This window comes from Cryptomeria japonica, chromosome 7, assembly GCF_030272615.1.
Source record: "Cryptomeria japonica chromosome 7, Sugi_1.0, whole genome shotgun sequence".
In the NCBI taxonomy this organism is placed as follows: Eukaryota; Viridiplantae; Streptophyta; class Pinopsida; order Cupressales; family Cupressaceae; genus Cryptomeria; species Cryptomeria japonica.
This window is the reverse complement of record NC_081411.1, coordinates 174,940,418-174,958,746: the sequence shown is the minus strand read 5'-3', so window position 1 is coordinate 174,958,746 and position 18,329 is coordinate 174,940,418. Positions and strand designations below refer to the sequence as shown.

The window sequence follows — 18,329 nt, the reverse complement described above, 5'->3', positions numbered from 1 at the left end:
TACCTGAAGTGGATGAGGTAATTACAAAAGTCTTATCTACTGCTGTTCTGTACCTGTTCTGAATACACATATCCTTAAAGAACTGTTATTCTCCAATCAAACTTTCAGTCTTCACACGATTCACCCTTTTCTCAGAAGTATTAGTGTATCAAAGGGTGAAATATGCCAACAGGCCTTTGGATTTGTTTGGAATGCCCTAGGAATTCTGGCTGTTCGTGAAATTCAAGTGTTATCTTTTAGTTGTTTTGGGAGGTATGCTACAAATGATTCCCTCAAGGATCCATATCTATTTCTATATTGGGAACATGGAAAAGAAGAAATTGGTGGAGGTGTGCATTATTTCTTGAATCTGATTTTTCATTTCCATCTTGTAAATTCAAACACTTGCAAGGGGATCAATCATGCTGTTTTATACCACTTCATAGGTGCTTGTTGTTGTATCATTGTTTGCCCTCTAGGGGCTAGGTACCCTGTTCCAAGTCTAAGAGGAAGCAACAAATAGATCTTCATTTCATTTAGAGAATGGTTTGTATCTCAACCTTTTATTTTGTTTGGAAACCAAGGCACTTTTTACTTTTATTATATTAGCCAAGGCTAGATTCCTTAAAATCTTTTATTAGTAATTCCCTGTTAAATGATACCTCATAATATGGCAAGATTCAATATTATGAATGTGATAATTTTCTCATGATCTAATGTATTATTATGAGGTATGTTGACGCTTCCCATTTCTTCTTGAGGACGCTTTTTGATGAACCGAACAAATTTTTTGAGTTTTGGCATAAAAAAATTGGTTGGTTTGGGCATGAAGAATCTATGCCCATGCTTTCATATCCTTGATTTCGGAGTAAAAGTTTTGCGCAAATTCATTTTAAACTGACATTTTGGGTGTATTTTACTTAAAGTTGATCACACATGCCATTGAAATTAAGTATACATTTCACAAATGGAATTGCTTGTTTGCTTTGTATATGGAATGTGAATACATTACTGTTGTATTAGACTCAAAGTTGATCTCACATGCCATTTGAATCAAGTATACATTTCACAAATAGAATTGCTTTTTTGCTTTGAATATGGAATGTGAATTTCAGAGTCTTGTTTGAGATTACATTTTATTTCCAATCTTGAGCCTATCTTCATTTGTTGCTTCTATAATAGAGTTGAATGCTTGCGTAGTTGTGAGGAACAAACGTGGCATGATGAAACAAAGAAAGCAAGTGAATAAAAGGAAACACCAAAGCATTGGCTTATCAAATGAATTGAATTGATTGTTGTGAATGGATTTTACTATGACATCACTTCTAGTGAGTTCAAGGGACGAGTCACCCTAGACAATGATTGTCTCAAACAATCCATAATACAATGCATCAAGTAATCTAGAAGTCATCAAGTTTTTATTTTTTTACCACATAGCCAATATGTCATTTACATTTTCTTCTAAGGCATTAGATTTGATCTTGTTGGTTGCCACTGGTGAAAACTATAGTTAACATACTCGGCCTTACAAGCTATTTTTTGACTTACTCTCGAACTTGACATAAATCTGATGCTTCTAGAATAGTGCGATATACAATCATTTACAAAAAGCACAAGTTTTAGATAAAAGTAGCCTAGACTAACTTTTGCAATAGTCAATTAGGCTTGAATAAACACTAAATCTGTTGAGTCTTTGGGCCTTGTTTAGACTTGCTTGACTATGGACTCACTGGGTAATTGATGAGTTTGGTGACTTTGGTGGGAACTAATTTGGAGTCGTTAATAGGTTCTACCACTTAGCCTATTTGGTTTACTTTCCTTCCTTGATTACTCTAAATAGTTGATGTGTGCCATGACATGTGTGTGTGTCATGGAAGTTTTGATGATTTAATCCATAAGTTTTACATGTAAATGTTCAAGATTCAACTTGAAAGTATGCCAAATGATTGCTAGCTGAAGTGGAGGTAAAAGATATGGCTTAAGGAATTCCATGTTGAATACTAGATGTATATTTTAGTATAAGGATAGATCAAGAACAAATATGTTCTAGTTGCACATGATCTGATTTTAAGGGAAATTGTGAGAGGCTTCATCTTTTGGTGTGTGCTCCTTCTGAAGATGCAACTAGGCTTTCTCACCTACCTTAATATCATGAGGTGTGCATTGAGTGTAACATAGCACTTTATGTTTTTTTCTAGTATTAGCGAGAGAGTTGTTGAACATGTTGGATGTGTCACAGAAATTACTTGACTCAAACTCTTCCTTCTCCTAGTGGATATTGTGTTTGATGGTCCATGATTGGACATGTCAAGGGGTACAATTGACTAGGATTCAAAATAGTTTTGAAATGGACTATGCCTTGTAGAGTGATGTAAGGCTCTATCTTTGGCATGTTGTATGAATGAAAAATTGTCATCCTATTTATGTGTGTGTGCATGCATGCATGCATGCATTGTTGTATGGTACCAGCAAATGGATAATGGTATGATTGACTACTATGTTTGCCCATCTATCTTGGGTTGAAATGTTTTACTGTAATTTAACTGTGCATCTAAGATGTCTTACAAGGGCTGCCAAGAATTTCTATCTCCTTCATTTGTGGTCAAAATGTTGCTGTAATGTCCCTTTTCTGAGATCATCTTGTACCTTGCCCTAAATACACAAATCCAGAATGAGACAAGGGCAAAACATATTTAGAGATATAATCCTCACTCAAGAATAAGATTGAGGTAAGCCTGTTTTGGAATTCTGCAACCAGATTAGACAAGAATGTAGACATAATTCATGAAATACATCCAATTCTAGGTTAGGAAATATATATATCAGTCTACACAACAAATATCAACGATTATATGGAAGCTTAACCATACCAAGGGTTGTGTTGGGAGACTTGATGAGGTGCCCCAAGTATCCTCTACCCTAGGCCCAACAGCAGGACCTTATCCTCTGTGGCCTCATGTGGTCGTTAACCACAATCATGAGGTGATGTACCTAGTGAGGGCTTTACACCGTTCCCCTCCATCATATCAACCTCTCACCTCTTATGATGGATTCACTTCAACAATTGATCAATGTGGAGATAGTAGGGGAGCTGCAATAGGGTGCCCTTAACCCTCATCCCTAGGCCCAAGGTCAGGACCTTATCCTCCTTGGCCTCATGTGGTCCTTAACCGATGGTCCTTAACAGATCAGCTTGCTATAGACATGACTACATTTACTGATGCAGATGTAATTTTGGTTTGATTACTGCCATAATCCTTAAATTGTACTCACAAGTTTGCTATATATCTGCTCATAAGTCTGCTATAATGATCTTCAAATCTGCACATAAATCTCCTTCAGAAATCTGCTATAATTTACACTAAGATCCTGTCTAAACAGAAGTCTAAGATCTTTCCTTTATACTTTATTGGTGAAAGAGTCACCACCTTTCATAGGGATTGAGGCACCACCTTTTATGAGAATGGAGTCACCACTTTTCATTGCTGCCTTTGAGAATAATATATTATTCTACAAACTGATCTGCGTTGGATCCCTTCCTCAAATGAATGTTCTTCCCGTTATATCTCCCAATGTGACGGAGAGGTCACACCTCTTCATCATGTATGGCTTTTGGCAAGAGACACAACCTTTCATAATTAGCACCCTTCTGAGAGAATGCAGCCACTTCCTTATCTACTTCTCATTTCTTTTCTTCTTCCATTAATCCTTCCTTGATTTAAATGCTCCCTTCTTCCTTTCTCCTTCCTCTCCCTCTCAAATGAGGTTCTCTTCTCCCTTTTATATCTCATGTTTGAGGGAGTCACAACTTTTCATTTCACTTCTTTTGACCATTCATTAACTTAATTAAATTTTAATTATATTCTTTTATATTTTAAATTAAATTTTATTTATTATTTAATCACATTTCAAATTGAGGGCATTGCAGTTGCATGCTTCAAGTTTGAAATCTATCCACCATGGTTGAATAAGAGGCATATTTTGAATCAGGCATGCTGTTACTTTTTTATGTGTAATCATAATGGCTATTCTCTAGAATTGATCTAGATGAGAAGCATTTTCATTTTGATGTTATATTGTAGTAGATTAGATAGAGAATCCATGTTGATAGCTTACACAATTTAGTTGTTATAGACAATGGTATACATATTTTGAAGTTCTTTTTGATTTACTTGGCAGTGCAACACAATGTGGATGACTTGATGCAACATTAAATGTTGCTATGCATATGGGGTCAAATGAAATGCAGTTGGGGTGGAGTTAATGTTTTAGTTGCCCAAAAGTGTACTTGTCTTGAAATTGCGTGGATCCTAGATAATCCATTATCAAGGAGTGCTTGGAGGGTTTGCATAGATACCCAAGCTTATAGAAAAGATGGGCAACAATTTGTTCACCTATGTGAGAGTAGGATATGTTTGCATGAAGACAAGATTAGTTGTGTTGAGAGCAATCTAGTTTGATAAGTGGTGTGGCCTCTTGTGTCGGCCATCATGATGACCCTTTGTATCAGGTTGGTGAAACAATTTGTTTGCTTGGTACAACGAGGATTGGTGAGTAACAAAGTTCCCACTTGATCTTTTCAAAAGTACTTCCTTGTAGAGATGGTCATTGGAAAACACATCCTTCACTCAAGTGATTTGTAGAAATGCTCATTGGAAAACACATCCTTCGCTGAAGTGATTTGATTCAAATTCAGATGAATGTGGAAGTCCCAAGGATAAAATTGTGATAAAAGTTTGCAAACTAAGAAAGCTCCGAAGGTCTATGAGATTCTGCCCAATTAGCTGATCTTGCATTACCATTATTGTTTTTTGGATCACTCTTGGTTAAAGATCTAGGTCATGTACTTGGTTTGTGTGGCATTGAATGATATTTGCTTAAGTTGGATTGCAATTGGTGTTGGTGCAATGTTCTAGGGAAAATTTGTTGCATATGCTCCTCAAGGTATTTCTAGTGTTGAGGATATCATCTAAGTGGGTGATTGGAAAAGAGTTGGGAAGGGCCTGAGATGTCATTCATTAGGCTTACTGATATAGTGGGATTGACCATTCATACAATCCCTCTCTTGTGTTGAATGTTTTTTGTTGACGTTTTTAGGAATTGATAGGTAGTTGATGGTAATCAAACTTAAGAACAATCTTGGTGAAATAGCGTGCACCTTGGAGCTGGTCTTGAATATCATCGATATACTAGGAATACCAATTCTTCATCATTTTTTGCTAGGTGTATTTTATTTGTTGTAGAGATGCCCCAAACCATTTTTATTTATCACTAGGATTTTTTGACTACTATACGGGGAAGATCTTGACTTTAATATTTTACTAAAAGGGAGCTCCTATATATGTAGTTTGATCTTATAATTTTTTAAGGTGGACTTGAATAAATAATGGATTATTTAGAGAAGGGGATCCTTGCAAAAGGTCAATTTGATACTTCCATGTTAGAATGCCCTTGGTCTCAACAATATATCTTTGTATATATTTTTTCGTTTCATAGCCAATCCCATTTTTCTGTGGTTTGGAGTTGTTTTTGAGTGAACTATGAGTAGTAATTACATACTTTTGGGTGCGAGATATGAGCTTGTGACATTGCATATATGATTTCAATGATTTCATATTTTCAAACCAACTTTGGTTTTAGGAAGGGGTGTTAAATTCAATCGACTACAAAAAAACAAAACAAAAAAATAAGGAAGAAATCAAACGTTTGCCATGAAAAAAATTATTTCCTCAATGGAAGTCAGTACCAAAGGTGTTGGCACTTGGACACGTTGCATTTGGATAAATGTCTTAAGCTTGTGTGACACTTGATGGACATTGCATAAGCAACAATTGTTGTATGTGACATTCAAAATTGTTGTGGGTGCTTGTGTCACCATATATACACTTGTTTCCTTTTGCCTTTGATGTTAAAGCCTTTTGCAATATACCTTTCACTTGTGAAAACTAGTTGGCCTTTCATGGGGCACTCACAGAGATATTATACTATATATTTTGCCTTGAATATTTCAATTCAACTCTTTAATATTAGCTGTGATGTCCCCAACCTAGTCAGGGGCTTTAGAGTTGATGAGTTAGCTTATTTCCTGGACCCCCGTAGGCTAACAGGGTATGGACAGAGGATCACGGTGACAGTGGATGGAGGATGATGTTCTTCAGTTCAGTGTTGGGTTCAGTTTAGGCTTCGTTTGAGTAGTTTCTGACTCCATTTGAGGGATTTGCTATTTATAGATGGGAAGTTGGCTATTTTTAGATAGGCCCCTGGTCACATGGGTTTTGGGAGCTTTATCTCCAGCTTCTGACGGTTCATCTTTTGGAGTCATATTGAGAGATATATAAATTTTTTTAGTGAATTACAGGATATATTTAATTAATGACTTTTATTATAAAGTCACATTGACTTTTTAATAAAATATTTCACTTAAATTTATTTAACTGACTTTTAATTTTCTCTATAGTTGGGCGCCATATTAAAAAGTGTTTTAACACTAATGAGATATTTATAACCCTAAAATGCAACCCTAAATGCAAATTGTGGGTTTTTGCATAAAGCCGCCCCTTTGAGAAATCAAAGTCATTATTGTTGATTACTTGATATCTCATTCCTCTCTGGGTTTTGGAGCTTGAGGGTTTCAGACTGGATTCTTCATTGGAGAACGTGTATTCTTCAGTGCATGGTAATGGTGAGACTGTGAAAGATCAGTTGAGTTGTTGCAGCTGTGGTTGGCTTCATTCAGAAGTCAAATTGGTGATGATTGCATGCAGATTTGGCTTCTTATAGGGCAGATCTGTTGTAGGTTTTCTTATTTACTGTTACTGCTGTTAATTTTCTGTAGTTTGGAGGCCTCCTTTCCCAAACACACAGCTTGCTTCTTAAATTGGTGCCATCTTCTACTTTTTGGGCGTCTTATTATTAAAATAAGAGCAGATCTGAATTGTTTCCTGAATAAAATCAGAACTTTGTAAGTTGCTGGTTTAATCTTTTCATTTCAATAAATTGGCTAAGGACCTATGGGTATGCTTCTAAAATCCCCAATTTATTGTTTCAGCTGATTATTTCATGTATTATTTTCAATGTGTTGAAGCTTAAGAAATCCCTTCTGCAACTTGTTTATTTCTGAAAGACCATCTTTAATAATAAAAAATACAAAAAGAATTACAAAATTACAGCAGGTTGAAGAGTTGAACCAGCAAGGATTCATCACATTAGCACTGCCCCTTCAGCCACCGCTCCGTCGTCTTTCCTCTGTTGTCCCCTCACCGTCCCCAAATTTAGGCCCTTGGTCCCCTGGTCTCTGAAACCCATCCCCCCATCCTCTCATTAGGAAACTCCGTGGAACATTGGCAATATTTCTGGTGGTTCTCTTTGATGCAACATTTGTTGCATGTGGACAGGAGGGTTTTCTTTCCGAATCTTGCATGTGGCACAAGATAAAGAGGGAGTGAGTTTATTGCTTAGAACAAGAAGGAATTTCATTTAGGTGTGGAATTAAGGGTATAGTTATATGATGTATTTTTAACACCTTACTTTGTCCTTACTTTGTATTGTGTTTGCAACATGTCGTCATTGTGCAAGGTAGTCGTAAAACTTGTTTATATAACCTTGTAATGTTTGATTTTGTGTTGGTACAGTCGCTGGACTTTCATCTACTTCATCCCTAGTCTTTAAGAGGGTAGTATTCTTTGTGTACAATGTTGAACTTCTCTCATATGGTGACATGTATGAGATTTTGCTTGCAATGGTGTTGCAAGTATCCCAACAATGTGAATTTGATGTAGACATGTTCATTAGGTTGAAACTTGAAAGTTAATCATTTTTTATATAAAGAAAATGTTGATATAGATATACACTTCTGGTTGCTGTGTGTTCATTTGAATGAATACAGCAATGTCAATCTTGCCTTGGAACACATGAATGTTTGGATTCACTTCAATCTTTAATTGGTCAAGATACTAGAAAGGTGTGTGGCATGCCAATGGAAGGTTGTAGTGAAATTGGGGAAGCCAAATGCATCACGAGTTCATGAAATTATCTGAAGGACTGCAGTATGTTGCTAAAGAGCATCCTTGATGAGTGGTTGATGTTGTGAGAGTTATCATATTTTTTTCTTTTTCTTTTTCTAGCGACTAGCTATCGTGCTCTTTGATTGATGCTTGTATGATTACTGTGAGAAATTGATTTTATGCCTATCTATTAATATATACATGGGCAAAATTGATTTAGAAGTGCAAATCAAAAAACTTGCTTTGACACTGATGATATGGATCCAAGGGATTGTGGAAATCTAGATGTTTCAGTTTTATAGATGGAAGCAATATTGACAAATCAAGAACAATTAGAAGGAGATATGTTGGAAAAATTTTAGAATGAAAACAATGGACCATATGTATGTACCCTTTTTGACATTCATGATATGATGTGTTTGCTTTTACAATCTGTAGCATTGAGTAAGTGGACTAGTAGTGTAGTAGAAGAGCTTTTTGTTAGGATTGCAGTTACTTTTAGTTAGAGTAAGATAAATACAAAAATAAAGTGGATTAGTTGGCTACCAATCTGTGAATTAACAGACTGGGATTGCCATTGATTTAGGGTTGTGGTCAGTTAACAGTCACTAATTGATGGATGACGTGGTCAGTTAACTGCAATCAATTGAAGAATGGTCTTGGTAGTTAATTGCCATCGATTGAGGAATGGATTGCCTATGATTAAGGAACATAGAAAAAGGAGAAGCATGGAGTTATAGGATGAGTTGGTAAGAATGGGAAAGACGCTTATAAATTAGAAAACATAAATCAATTTTATCCTCAGGAATGTAAGATTGTTTATGGTAACTTCAGTGCCTGGAGATTAAATCCTTTAGGTATGGCAACTAGGCTATCTTGGGGATGGAAACCCTCAGGAAGTAGTCTGAGGTTCTGAGTGTTATAAGAATCATCAGAAGCATTCAAATTTGCATGCTGGGTGTGCCTTGAAGTAATGCTGACATAAACTTTTGTTTTAGCTTGTTCACCACCATTTTACCTATCACCAAGTTGGGACACCAAGCTGTTTTATTGGAACTGATTTTAAATGCCAATATATTTGCCTTTATACAAAATAAAAAACGTGAAATGCTCCTAATATTGATGTCCATAACCTTTACAAAGCAAGTGGAGGACCTTATCCAATAAATATTAAATAATGCATGGCAGTTTGAGTTCTTATATTCTGCGGGAGCCTTTGAGTTCTTATATTGATGCCTTAGCTCTCCAAGTTTTTTTTTTTTTTAATTTATTTCTACCTAGGCAACTTTGAAATAACACATTACTGAAAGTCTGACTTGTCTTGTAACTTCCGTTCATTTTTTGAATCTTATTAGTGTTTTAATGGTTTTTGTGGGGACTAGAATTTAATTTTTAGTTTTTGCAGCATACATCTGAGACATATTTAGATTTCTGATGCTTTTGGTGCTTTTTATATTTCTGTACTGTCTTCGATCTACATACTGAAAATCTTTTTTTATTTCATAACTTCTGGTCATGTCTTGAACCTTGGTGATCTTTCCATGGCTTTTATTGTTACTGGAAATTTGTATTTGCTTTTTCTGCATACAGAGACATGTTTAGCATATATGGTGCACGTGATGTTTTCAGTATCTTCTTTGAGTGTTTCCAATCTGGTCTTGACAAGTTGTTTGGACATATTTTTTCATTTTTGCTCTAGTCCCCTCCACCGCCGCTTAATGGATAAATTCTTAATTGAAAGGAATTTGACATTTGCTGTAATCCAGTGTCAAAAGTTCGACACTAAAGTTGTATAATCAAAGGAAAACACCCACGTCTTAGGTTGAATAAGATAAAATATAACTACCTCTCTAAACTCCCATGAATTTCTAGTCAATACTTAACAGCTTTTTTCAAGTATTTAAAGACTGTTGTGTTTTGGCTTTATTTCTTGATACATAGGTTGTGATTATCTTATTATGAACGATATTTTGTGCACATTATGATGAAGGTGGTACTGCTGGTATTTTTTCAGGATAAATTGACATTCTTTCGTCTTAAAGAATTAAAAGATGTTCTGAGCCGGCTTGGTTTGGCTAAACAAGGGAAGAAGCAGGTATGCACTTGCTGTGATTCTTTTGGTACACTTCATTTTTTTGTTTTGATTTGGTGACTTTGCAAGTTGAAGTGGTTGTGTCTATTACATGACATTATTGCAGTCAAAGTTACAAGATTCAAGTTTGGCAAGGCAAAATTATGTACACGTTTGTCAACTGATAAAGTTTCGTGAAAAAAATTGTGATTAGATATAAATAAAAGTGAATAAATGAATTTAAGATTTAGCAAAAATTCTAAAAAGCAGAACATCTTTACAAAAATTAAATATTAATAATTTCAAAATAGTCAAGATTAGTAAAAACTAAACATTATAATAAAACAATAAAATAAAGGTTCAAACAGAAAATAATAATATCATGTAAATTTGATTTAAGTTAAAAGTTATATTGAAAACAAAATTTATAAAATTATTAAAAAATTCAAATTAACAACTGTCTAGGTATAAACTATTTTAATGGTGATAATTGCATGATGCCCTTTTCTGTTATTTTTATGGACAGTGTTGTAAATGTAATAATTAGCTTACAAGTCCAATACTCGTGCATGAAATTTGGTCATACGTCTCACATCCCTGTCCTTTCTGATCCCAAATTTTGTATTTTTTGATCCCCAAACGTATTTGTTTTTATATGCATACGTGGATGTAGTTGTTTTTTAGGGTCTAAAAAACTCTAACAAACATAAAAACAAAAAACAAAAAATAAAAGAAATAAATAAACAAATTGATGAAATATAAAACTAAGTTCTAATATAGAAAATTGAAATTAATATGATATCAATAAAATTTAAATCTAAATAAAAATCTACAAAATAGAATTACACAAGTTTTACGAATAGTAAAAAATTTAAATCTAAAATTTAAATCAACCATTTATTTATTTTAACTAAAATAAAAATCTGATATTTGACCTTAAAGAAGAAATTCTATAGAAGCTTCATGATTAAAAAAGCTTGGTTAGTTGAGGAAATGAAAGCTATAGCAGGTTGATGGCACCCTTGCCTGGCAGCACTGTTGGCAGTCAATTAATGTTAAATTCGTCATAGAAACAGCAGCGAAGTTGCACTCTCCCTGTTGATCAAATAGCAGTAAACTTGTGATTAAACAACAGTTTGACATCAGATAGCAGCAAGCTTCTATGCAGTAAACAGCAAACAATAGCCACAACAAATAACAAAGAATGGGCATTATCAATTGCTGAACATGAGCTCTAATCTTCTTCTTTGGCATGACTGTACAGAGGCATAAAACATACAAAAGCAAGCAGAAAATTAAAAAATCCTAACAAACAAGCCAGCAAGCAACAAAATATAAATGTAATTAATGACTAGTCTTGACTTCAAATAATTCAAAAACCTTAGCAGATGCAAATTAATTTTTTTTTGAGAGGTAAGCTCGTTTTCAAGGGGAACATACTCCATACGATAACAATGCCACTGAGATTATGATGCAGCCGCAAAAAAGCCTCTCTTCCAGCATTATCCTGAAACAGCATCAACAAAGGGCCAAAATTCCACATAGCCGAGGGGGTTTGAAAAAGCATGAAAGAGGAATGCTGGTACCCAGGCCATCTTCACCAGATGGCACCCTTTAAATAGACATGGCCCAGGAAAAAGAAAGGATTCCCTGGCCCCAGAACTACCATGTAAGCCATCTCAAAATTTCCCATCTCCTCCATGAGACCCACTCTGGATACAGCATGTTCGATAACTTGTTCAAATCCCCCAGAAGACTAGCCCTTAAGATTTCCTCAATCAGAAACTCAAAATCTGAGTTATTCTCTCCCACGACTATGAGTGCAGCCGTGAACAAGGGTGGTATGTTTGAGTTTGCATGGTAATTGAGGCTATCTTACTAAAAAGCCTTAAAAATGATATCAGCCAAAAATATCATCTCTGAACAAATTCTGAACACCCACTTCAGACACTGTTATGCTATTTATTTATTTTCAATAGACGTTAAAGATCTAATATTAAAATCCTTACTTACAGATTCTGTGGAAATTTTGATTTTTTTTTTTATAATTGAAGTAGTTGAATTTTGAGTTTTTACAAAGAAATCTGGCAATCTCTGTGATTTAGATAGCAGTATGGACCAAGTTTGTTTGTAGAGCATAATATTTGAGCTGTAATGTTCTGTTTTGGATGGCATGATTTTCGTCACTGTCGAATTTGTACCTTTTGTTGTGCTTCCAAGATGTGTCTGCTTCATTCATTACTTGTACTTCTCATGCCTACACGTTTTTCCTTTTTGAACATCAATTTTTCTTTACAACAAATTGTCGGACCACTGAAATCTGAATAGCTTTTGTTGGTGTTGTTGGAATTATGTAGCATTCAAATACTTACATTTAAAGATATATCTTTCCTTTGGTTAATTGCTTTTTGAAACCTTTTCATCACTCATATTCATTATTTTACTTCTTTTATCAGGTTCTTCTGGACAGGATAATGGCCATGCTTTCTGATGATAAAGGTGAGGATTGCAATGGTCCCTATTGTCTGATGGTTGTTTGTACATCTTAAAATCTGCCATTAAAAAGGTCTTTAAATTTCTGTGTTTTGGCCAAATTAATTTTAGTGATCAGAATTAGTTAAACTCAGAATTTAACTAAAATGTAAACACACAAGAGATACAAAACACCAAAATACCCTGGGAAAACCTTCCTCTTGGAGGAAAAACCCAGCATCAAAGATCCAGATCAAAATCCTTTAATCATGAGCAAATTACAAGTACAATGAAGATCAGATCACTTATCTGATTAAGTCACCAACCTAGGGCAGAGCTTTGCCCAATCTAAATCACTGATGTACAGGCCCCAATTCGCTGATCCCACAAGTAGGGTTTTGGCACCACAGAAGAGGATGATCGCTGCTCTAAATTAGTGAGTTAGACAACTCAATATCACCCAGCATAGTTGCCCATAATTTGCACAAGTCTGCTCCACAATGGTGATCAGATTCGGGTCTGGAATGGATTTCAGAATGATCAATAGTTCGCTCAGATATAATGTAGATTCACAGCTCAGATTCCACACTAATTCTCCCAGCCACAAGAACAGATTCACATTAATTAGGATGACAAATTCGCTAGTAGAAGACCACGGATAGCAGAGCAAATATTCGCTGATGATGAGTTGTATTTGGTTGACAAGATTGAGTTTTGTTATATACAAGATGTAATCAATCCTTTGCTCAAGTGGGCTGGCCTAATTTGGCCGACTCAAATTCATATTTCCTTTTTCTATATTGGCGCCCAACCTTGGGATAATAAATTGATTACACGTTACATTGTTTTCCAGTTGGGCCCAGCCCAATACTTTATAAGTAATTTGCTCCTGATAATATTATGATTATTACAATATATATTTAAATTTTTAATTGCCACTTAGGCAACATGAAAAATTTAATCCACATAATCCGATTCTAGCTATCAAATTTCAACAGAAATAAGCTTTAAGTATATTTGTTATATCCTTTTGAGCAGTCTAATTTGGATCTGGACTGTTGATAATGGACTAGACTCTATATTTTTGTGTTGTGTTAGGCTGACTATGAGCATTGTATGCACAAGCTCTGTATTAAATAATTAAGTGTAAGGGTATTAAGCAGTTGATGTGATCATATTCACTTTTTAATTGGGCTAGTACATCTCCCCATTATCCCCACCTTTTTGTACACTTTTTAATTTTAATTTTTTGCTTTTTCTGTCAATCACTGCTAATTGTAGCTTGAAAATAGTAGTCTATCTTATTGAATATTTCATCTTAATTGTAGCTTGCTTTGTAATCACTCCATATTTGACCAGTGCTGCACTCATTTCCAACCTAGTGCAGTTCCTTTTATAAATTTTTTCTTTGCAACTGATGACAAAACCGTTGTAAGTATATATTTCAAGAAAAGTAAAAGAGTCTCAGGGTCAGATTCTAATGTCAAACTGGATATCTATATGCTCTGGACTCTGTTGCATTGAGACTTTAGTGCAATCAATATTAATGACTGTCATATATCTTAACGTGCAATATTCTCGTGCATGGCAGGGTCCAAGCTACATGGATGGGGCAACAAACATCTCATTGGAAAAGATGAGGTGGCGAAAATAATTGACGATATTTACAGGTAAATTGATCACTTTTGATTGGTGATAATCATGGGGAGTCCTCAATATTGAATTGAAAAAGCATGGGAAGTCTTTCTCGGTAGCCCGCTGGCAAATATTAGCCCCTTTAAACTAATTCTGTTTTTTATTTGTGCCTTGTCTTACACTTCTCTAATTGTTTTTAACAAAATTTCTACTTTTGTTTTTTGAGAGTCCATGATGAAATGAAAACAGGAACTGCAAAATGCTGTGATCAGAAGAAATTTTACTGATTGATATTTCTTTCCCATTTAAAGAAATATTTTAAAAGGTAATAATTGATTGAATGATGATTAATTAAAAGGGAATGTTCCTCATGCTTTGATTTTTAATTGAAACTTGAACCTATAATCTCTCAAAATCTCAACTCAAAGTTTACAGATGTTTTTAACTCCATCATTCACTACGTATTCACAGTATCATGGAATTTTTTTTGACTAGAGCTATGAACCAGTGAGGCCACATTTTTGAGGGACCTCATCCTTAGATGCTAGGATTAACCCCAGACTATTTTTGTGTCATCCTTTCCTCAATCACCTCCATCTCACCTCCTTATTTCTCCTCTCCTTATCGCTCCTTACTCCTTATCTTTTCTTTACCTCTCTCTCTCTCTCTCTCTCTCTCTCTCTCTCTCTCTCTCTCTCTCTCTATTTATCCTTCTCCTTATTTCTCCACTCTTTATCTCTCCTTTCTCCTTATCACTCCACTCCTTTATCTCTCCTTTTATTCCTTTTTCAACTCCTCATCTCTTCCACTCCTCCGGCAACCTTCCTCCACCTACCTTCTGCATGGATCTGTCGGTGAGGTCTTAACACCTCTTTTTTTGCATTTCTGTCTTTTCATTGTGCAGACGTGGCAACAACTGTGCAGGACTATTGCCGGTCAACCTTCCTTCTGTCTCCGATCTGCCTGCACGCCAACTTCCTCCATCACGTGCAGGTCTAATCACTCAGCTTGTATGCCTGCAGTGAGCCTCAAAACTGCCACCATCTGTATCAGCTACCTTTCTTTATCCACCACGAGTCAGGTGAGATTCGAATTAAGGAAGTAGTGTTGCAACTACCTTGCAACCACTGTTGCACTGAGTGGTCATCCCCAAAATCATGGAAAATTTACTTGAATAATAATAGCTAAAATTGTGCTGTCAGAGATTGTAAAAAAAAATGCAAAAAAGATATGGTTAATCAAGGAGTGAAATAAAATGAATGGTTGATTCAAGATTTCTATCTTTATGCAAGAAAATCTAGGAAATCAATTTCAAAATCCACTTTATGAAGACCAATAATGGTTCAACCAATAATAAAACAAGTGTGATCTTCAAAGGAATCTAGAGCCAAAGAAATATATTCATTAAACAAATTTAATGATAATTTCAATAATTCAAGAAAATAGATTTTCAATTTAAGTATTCTCAGTTCCTACAGAATTTTAAAACATAATGGATTGATCAGAGCACTAACATTCCAGAGACAAGCAACATTTAAAAAAGAAATACTATTTACTAATGCTGTCTTACAAAACAAATATCAGAAGAGACAAGCAACATTTAAAAAAGAAATACTATTTACTAATGCTGTCTTACAAAACAAATATCAGAAGAGCCAGCCCTTGTACAATCTTGGATACCTCTTTTTATAGAAAAAAGAAGGGCTAAATATATCCAATTATCATGAATTTTCTTGTAGTAAAGAGTTCCATGTAGATCTCCTAAACTTTAGATGACTTCCAAAAATAGTTCTCTAACTCGAACCCTTCACAAGTCTAGCTATGCGTTACATTGTACAAGTTCATCCATAAATCTAAAATAAAACATTCTAAAATATAGGAACCACTTAATAAGTTCAGTGACACCCATTTTACATTAAGTCTTTATTGAATTTCAAATAAGAGAATAAATTCAAATTTTTATTTTGCTGTTGTGCCTTCTGCTTCTGCTTGAAGGTTCAAACATTTGTCCAACATTGCACCATCATGATTAGGACACTCCAAAAAATCTACCCTGAATTTTGAATCTTCATACATTTTCTGTGAAATGGCTGATTACTTTTATCCATCAAATCTTTATCTAAACTTTTAAAGTCTGACTTGAGTTTAATCAGTTGATCTGATGAGTTTCCATTTGGTTTGTGTCACAATCCTTGAACTGTCTTTCACACCCTGTGAAATCTCCTGTGCAGACTTGACTTCATGTTTTTCCAAATTAACTAAGTCAGGACTGATTATTAAATTTACAAAGTCTATAAAATTGTCCTTGACTTTATCCAACTGTTCTCGTTCTTTAGGGATCCTTTGTATGCACCAGGCAATCAAATTCAGCTGGACTGCTATTACTTTTATAGTTTTTTCAATAAAATGAGTTTTCAAAATTTCATTGGTCACCAATTCCTTAGGAGACATTTTTTTAACCTCCCTTATCAAAGGAATATTCGTCTTATATGTATCATTATTTTTCCTCATCTAGGAATTGGCCCATTATTTGATCTAATTGATAAATCTGCATATGAAATTCACACCCATATTCTATCTGCTTACATGCTTTGATGAAAGATGTTTATTCAACCATCTAAAGCCCGTGCCTTTTTTTTCATTTCCTGCAATGAATCAACTTCAGCCTTACAAATCAAAACTGGTACATCAGTTGAGGTACCTTTCTGTGAGGCAACTGGAGTTGTCAGAATTTTTAGAAAATCTTTAAGCTGCTGTAACTGCATATTGAGCTCTTTCTTCGTTTTCTTATCTTTCGCTACCTGCAAGGGATTTGAGGTGGAGATGAATATTTACAGTTAAGTGGGCATCAATTATTTATATAGGCTTTGTTGGAGATTGATGGTGGTGACCAGGGAAATTTTTGTTGTGAACTGTAGAGTTTGTATAGCTTTTGAAAAGAGAGAGGAAGGGAGAAATCAATGACATATAAAAGTGCCATCAGATAACCAGAAAGGTTCACTGGTAATTGTAGTGTATAGCAATTAATGTTTAAAAGTTAAAACATAATGCAAGTCTCGACTGTCACTGAATTATAAGGGCTTTGTGGTGGAGATGTATGTTTACAGTTAAATTGGCATGTAACAGACACATTGATGATCTCTGTTACGTATATCTAAGAGTTTCAACTCTGGGCATGGTTCCTTTCTGCTGTATCCTGTGTGATAAAGATGTTGGTGTCCCATTGAGGTAGCCAAAAGCCTGCAGAGGTAGATGTTAGTATCAGAGCCTGCTTGAGGTTAATTTGTGTACTGTGTTAGAAAAAAATCATTGTAACATTGCTGTTGAATTATCTGGATATTCTACCTTTTCCTCTTCCTGCGAGGTAAGGTATGTCATCATGTAGCTCTTCCATCTGTCTATACTTAATATGCTATTGCTCTGGTTCATTTGAGACTCATGAGATGATAGAAGTGAATTTTTATTTAATTTTGTTACTGTGATTTACAAGTAACGATTGGCTAACTCAGCTATTTTGTGCTCCTTTTCATTGTTCAGCCACTTACCTTGTTTTTGTTCTGTTCAATATCCAATTTTATTTTGTCCATTTAAATTATGTGGATAGCCTATATGTGTTATGCATGCTAGATATCTATGAATCTGCATCTTATTATCTGTGAACAATTTTTAGAGCTCATTGATTAACACTTTTCTCAAACAGCGAGGTTTAAAGGTTATCTTGTATAGTATGCATTTGAAAGTTTCAAGTTTTATTATATTTTGCATTTATATTGTTTACAGAAAGATGAATGGCCACGAAGGTTCTGAGTTAGCTTCAAAAAATCGAAATGCCACAAGTATTAATGTTATAGCACGTTCAGAGGATATTCAGGAAATCAACCTACCAGAAGCGAAGACATGCTGCCCCTGTGGAAGTTCACAGGAGAATGGTCACATGATTCAGGTATCGTTTTTTTGTTTTTCTTTTTTAAATGATTCCATTTGATGCTTCTTCTGAAATTATACTGGTACATTTTAGAAATATTGTATACACCATTGTTTAGTTCTATGCATCGCCTGATAAGTGCACATAAACATAGAGGATTTATTCATCTACTACTTTATGCTTCGATGAAGATACTACAGACTGAAATCTATACCTTTCTATTCTATCTTCATCTTTCAAAATT

At 34.8% G+C, this 18,329-nt stretch overlaps 1 protein-coding gene and 1 long non-coding RNA gene across 9 annotated transcripts in view; both read left to right on the top strand.

The window, feature by feature from the left end:
- The window catches only part of LOC131062389 (E3 SUMO-protein ligase SIZ1), a 75,629-nt gene that overhangs the window by 10,593 nt on the left and 46,707 nt on the right, over positions 1-18,329 (top strand). For 6 of the 8 annotated variants that reach the window (XM_057996025.2, XM_057996026.2, XM_057996027.2 and 3 more), the window contains exons 1-4: positions 9,967-10,077; positions 12,510-12,552; positions 14,117-14,195; positions 17,941-18,103. In XM_057996025.2, the coding sequence (XP_057852008.1) occupies positions 9,967-10,077; positions 12,510-12,552; positions 14,117-14,195; positions 17,941-18,103 (396 nt within the window). Of the gene's footprint in view, positions 1-9,966; positions 10,078-12,509; positions 12,553-14,116; positions 14,196-17,940; positions 18,104-18,329 lie in introns of those variants that run through there. The other 2 variants (XM_057996032.2, XM_057996031.2) reach the window with 1 other exon arrangement.
- LOC131062390 (uncharacterized) lies at positions 14,203-17,929 on the top strand. Its single transcript, XR_009110886.2, has 3 exons — positions 14,203-14,485; positions 17,079-17,163; positions 17,287-17,929. It is a non-coding gene; the product is annotated as an uncharacterized LOC131062390 (long non-coding RNA).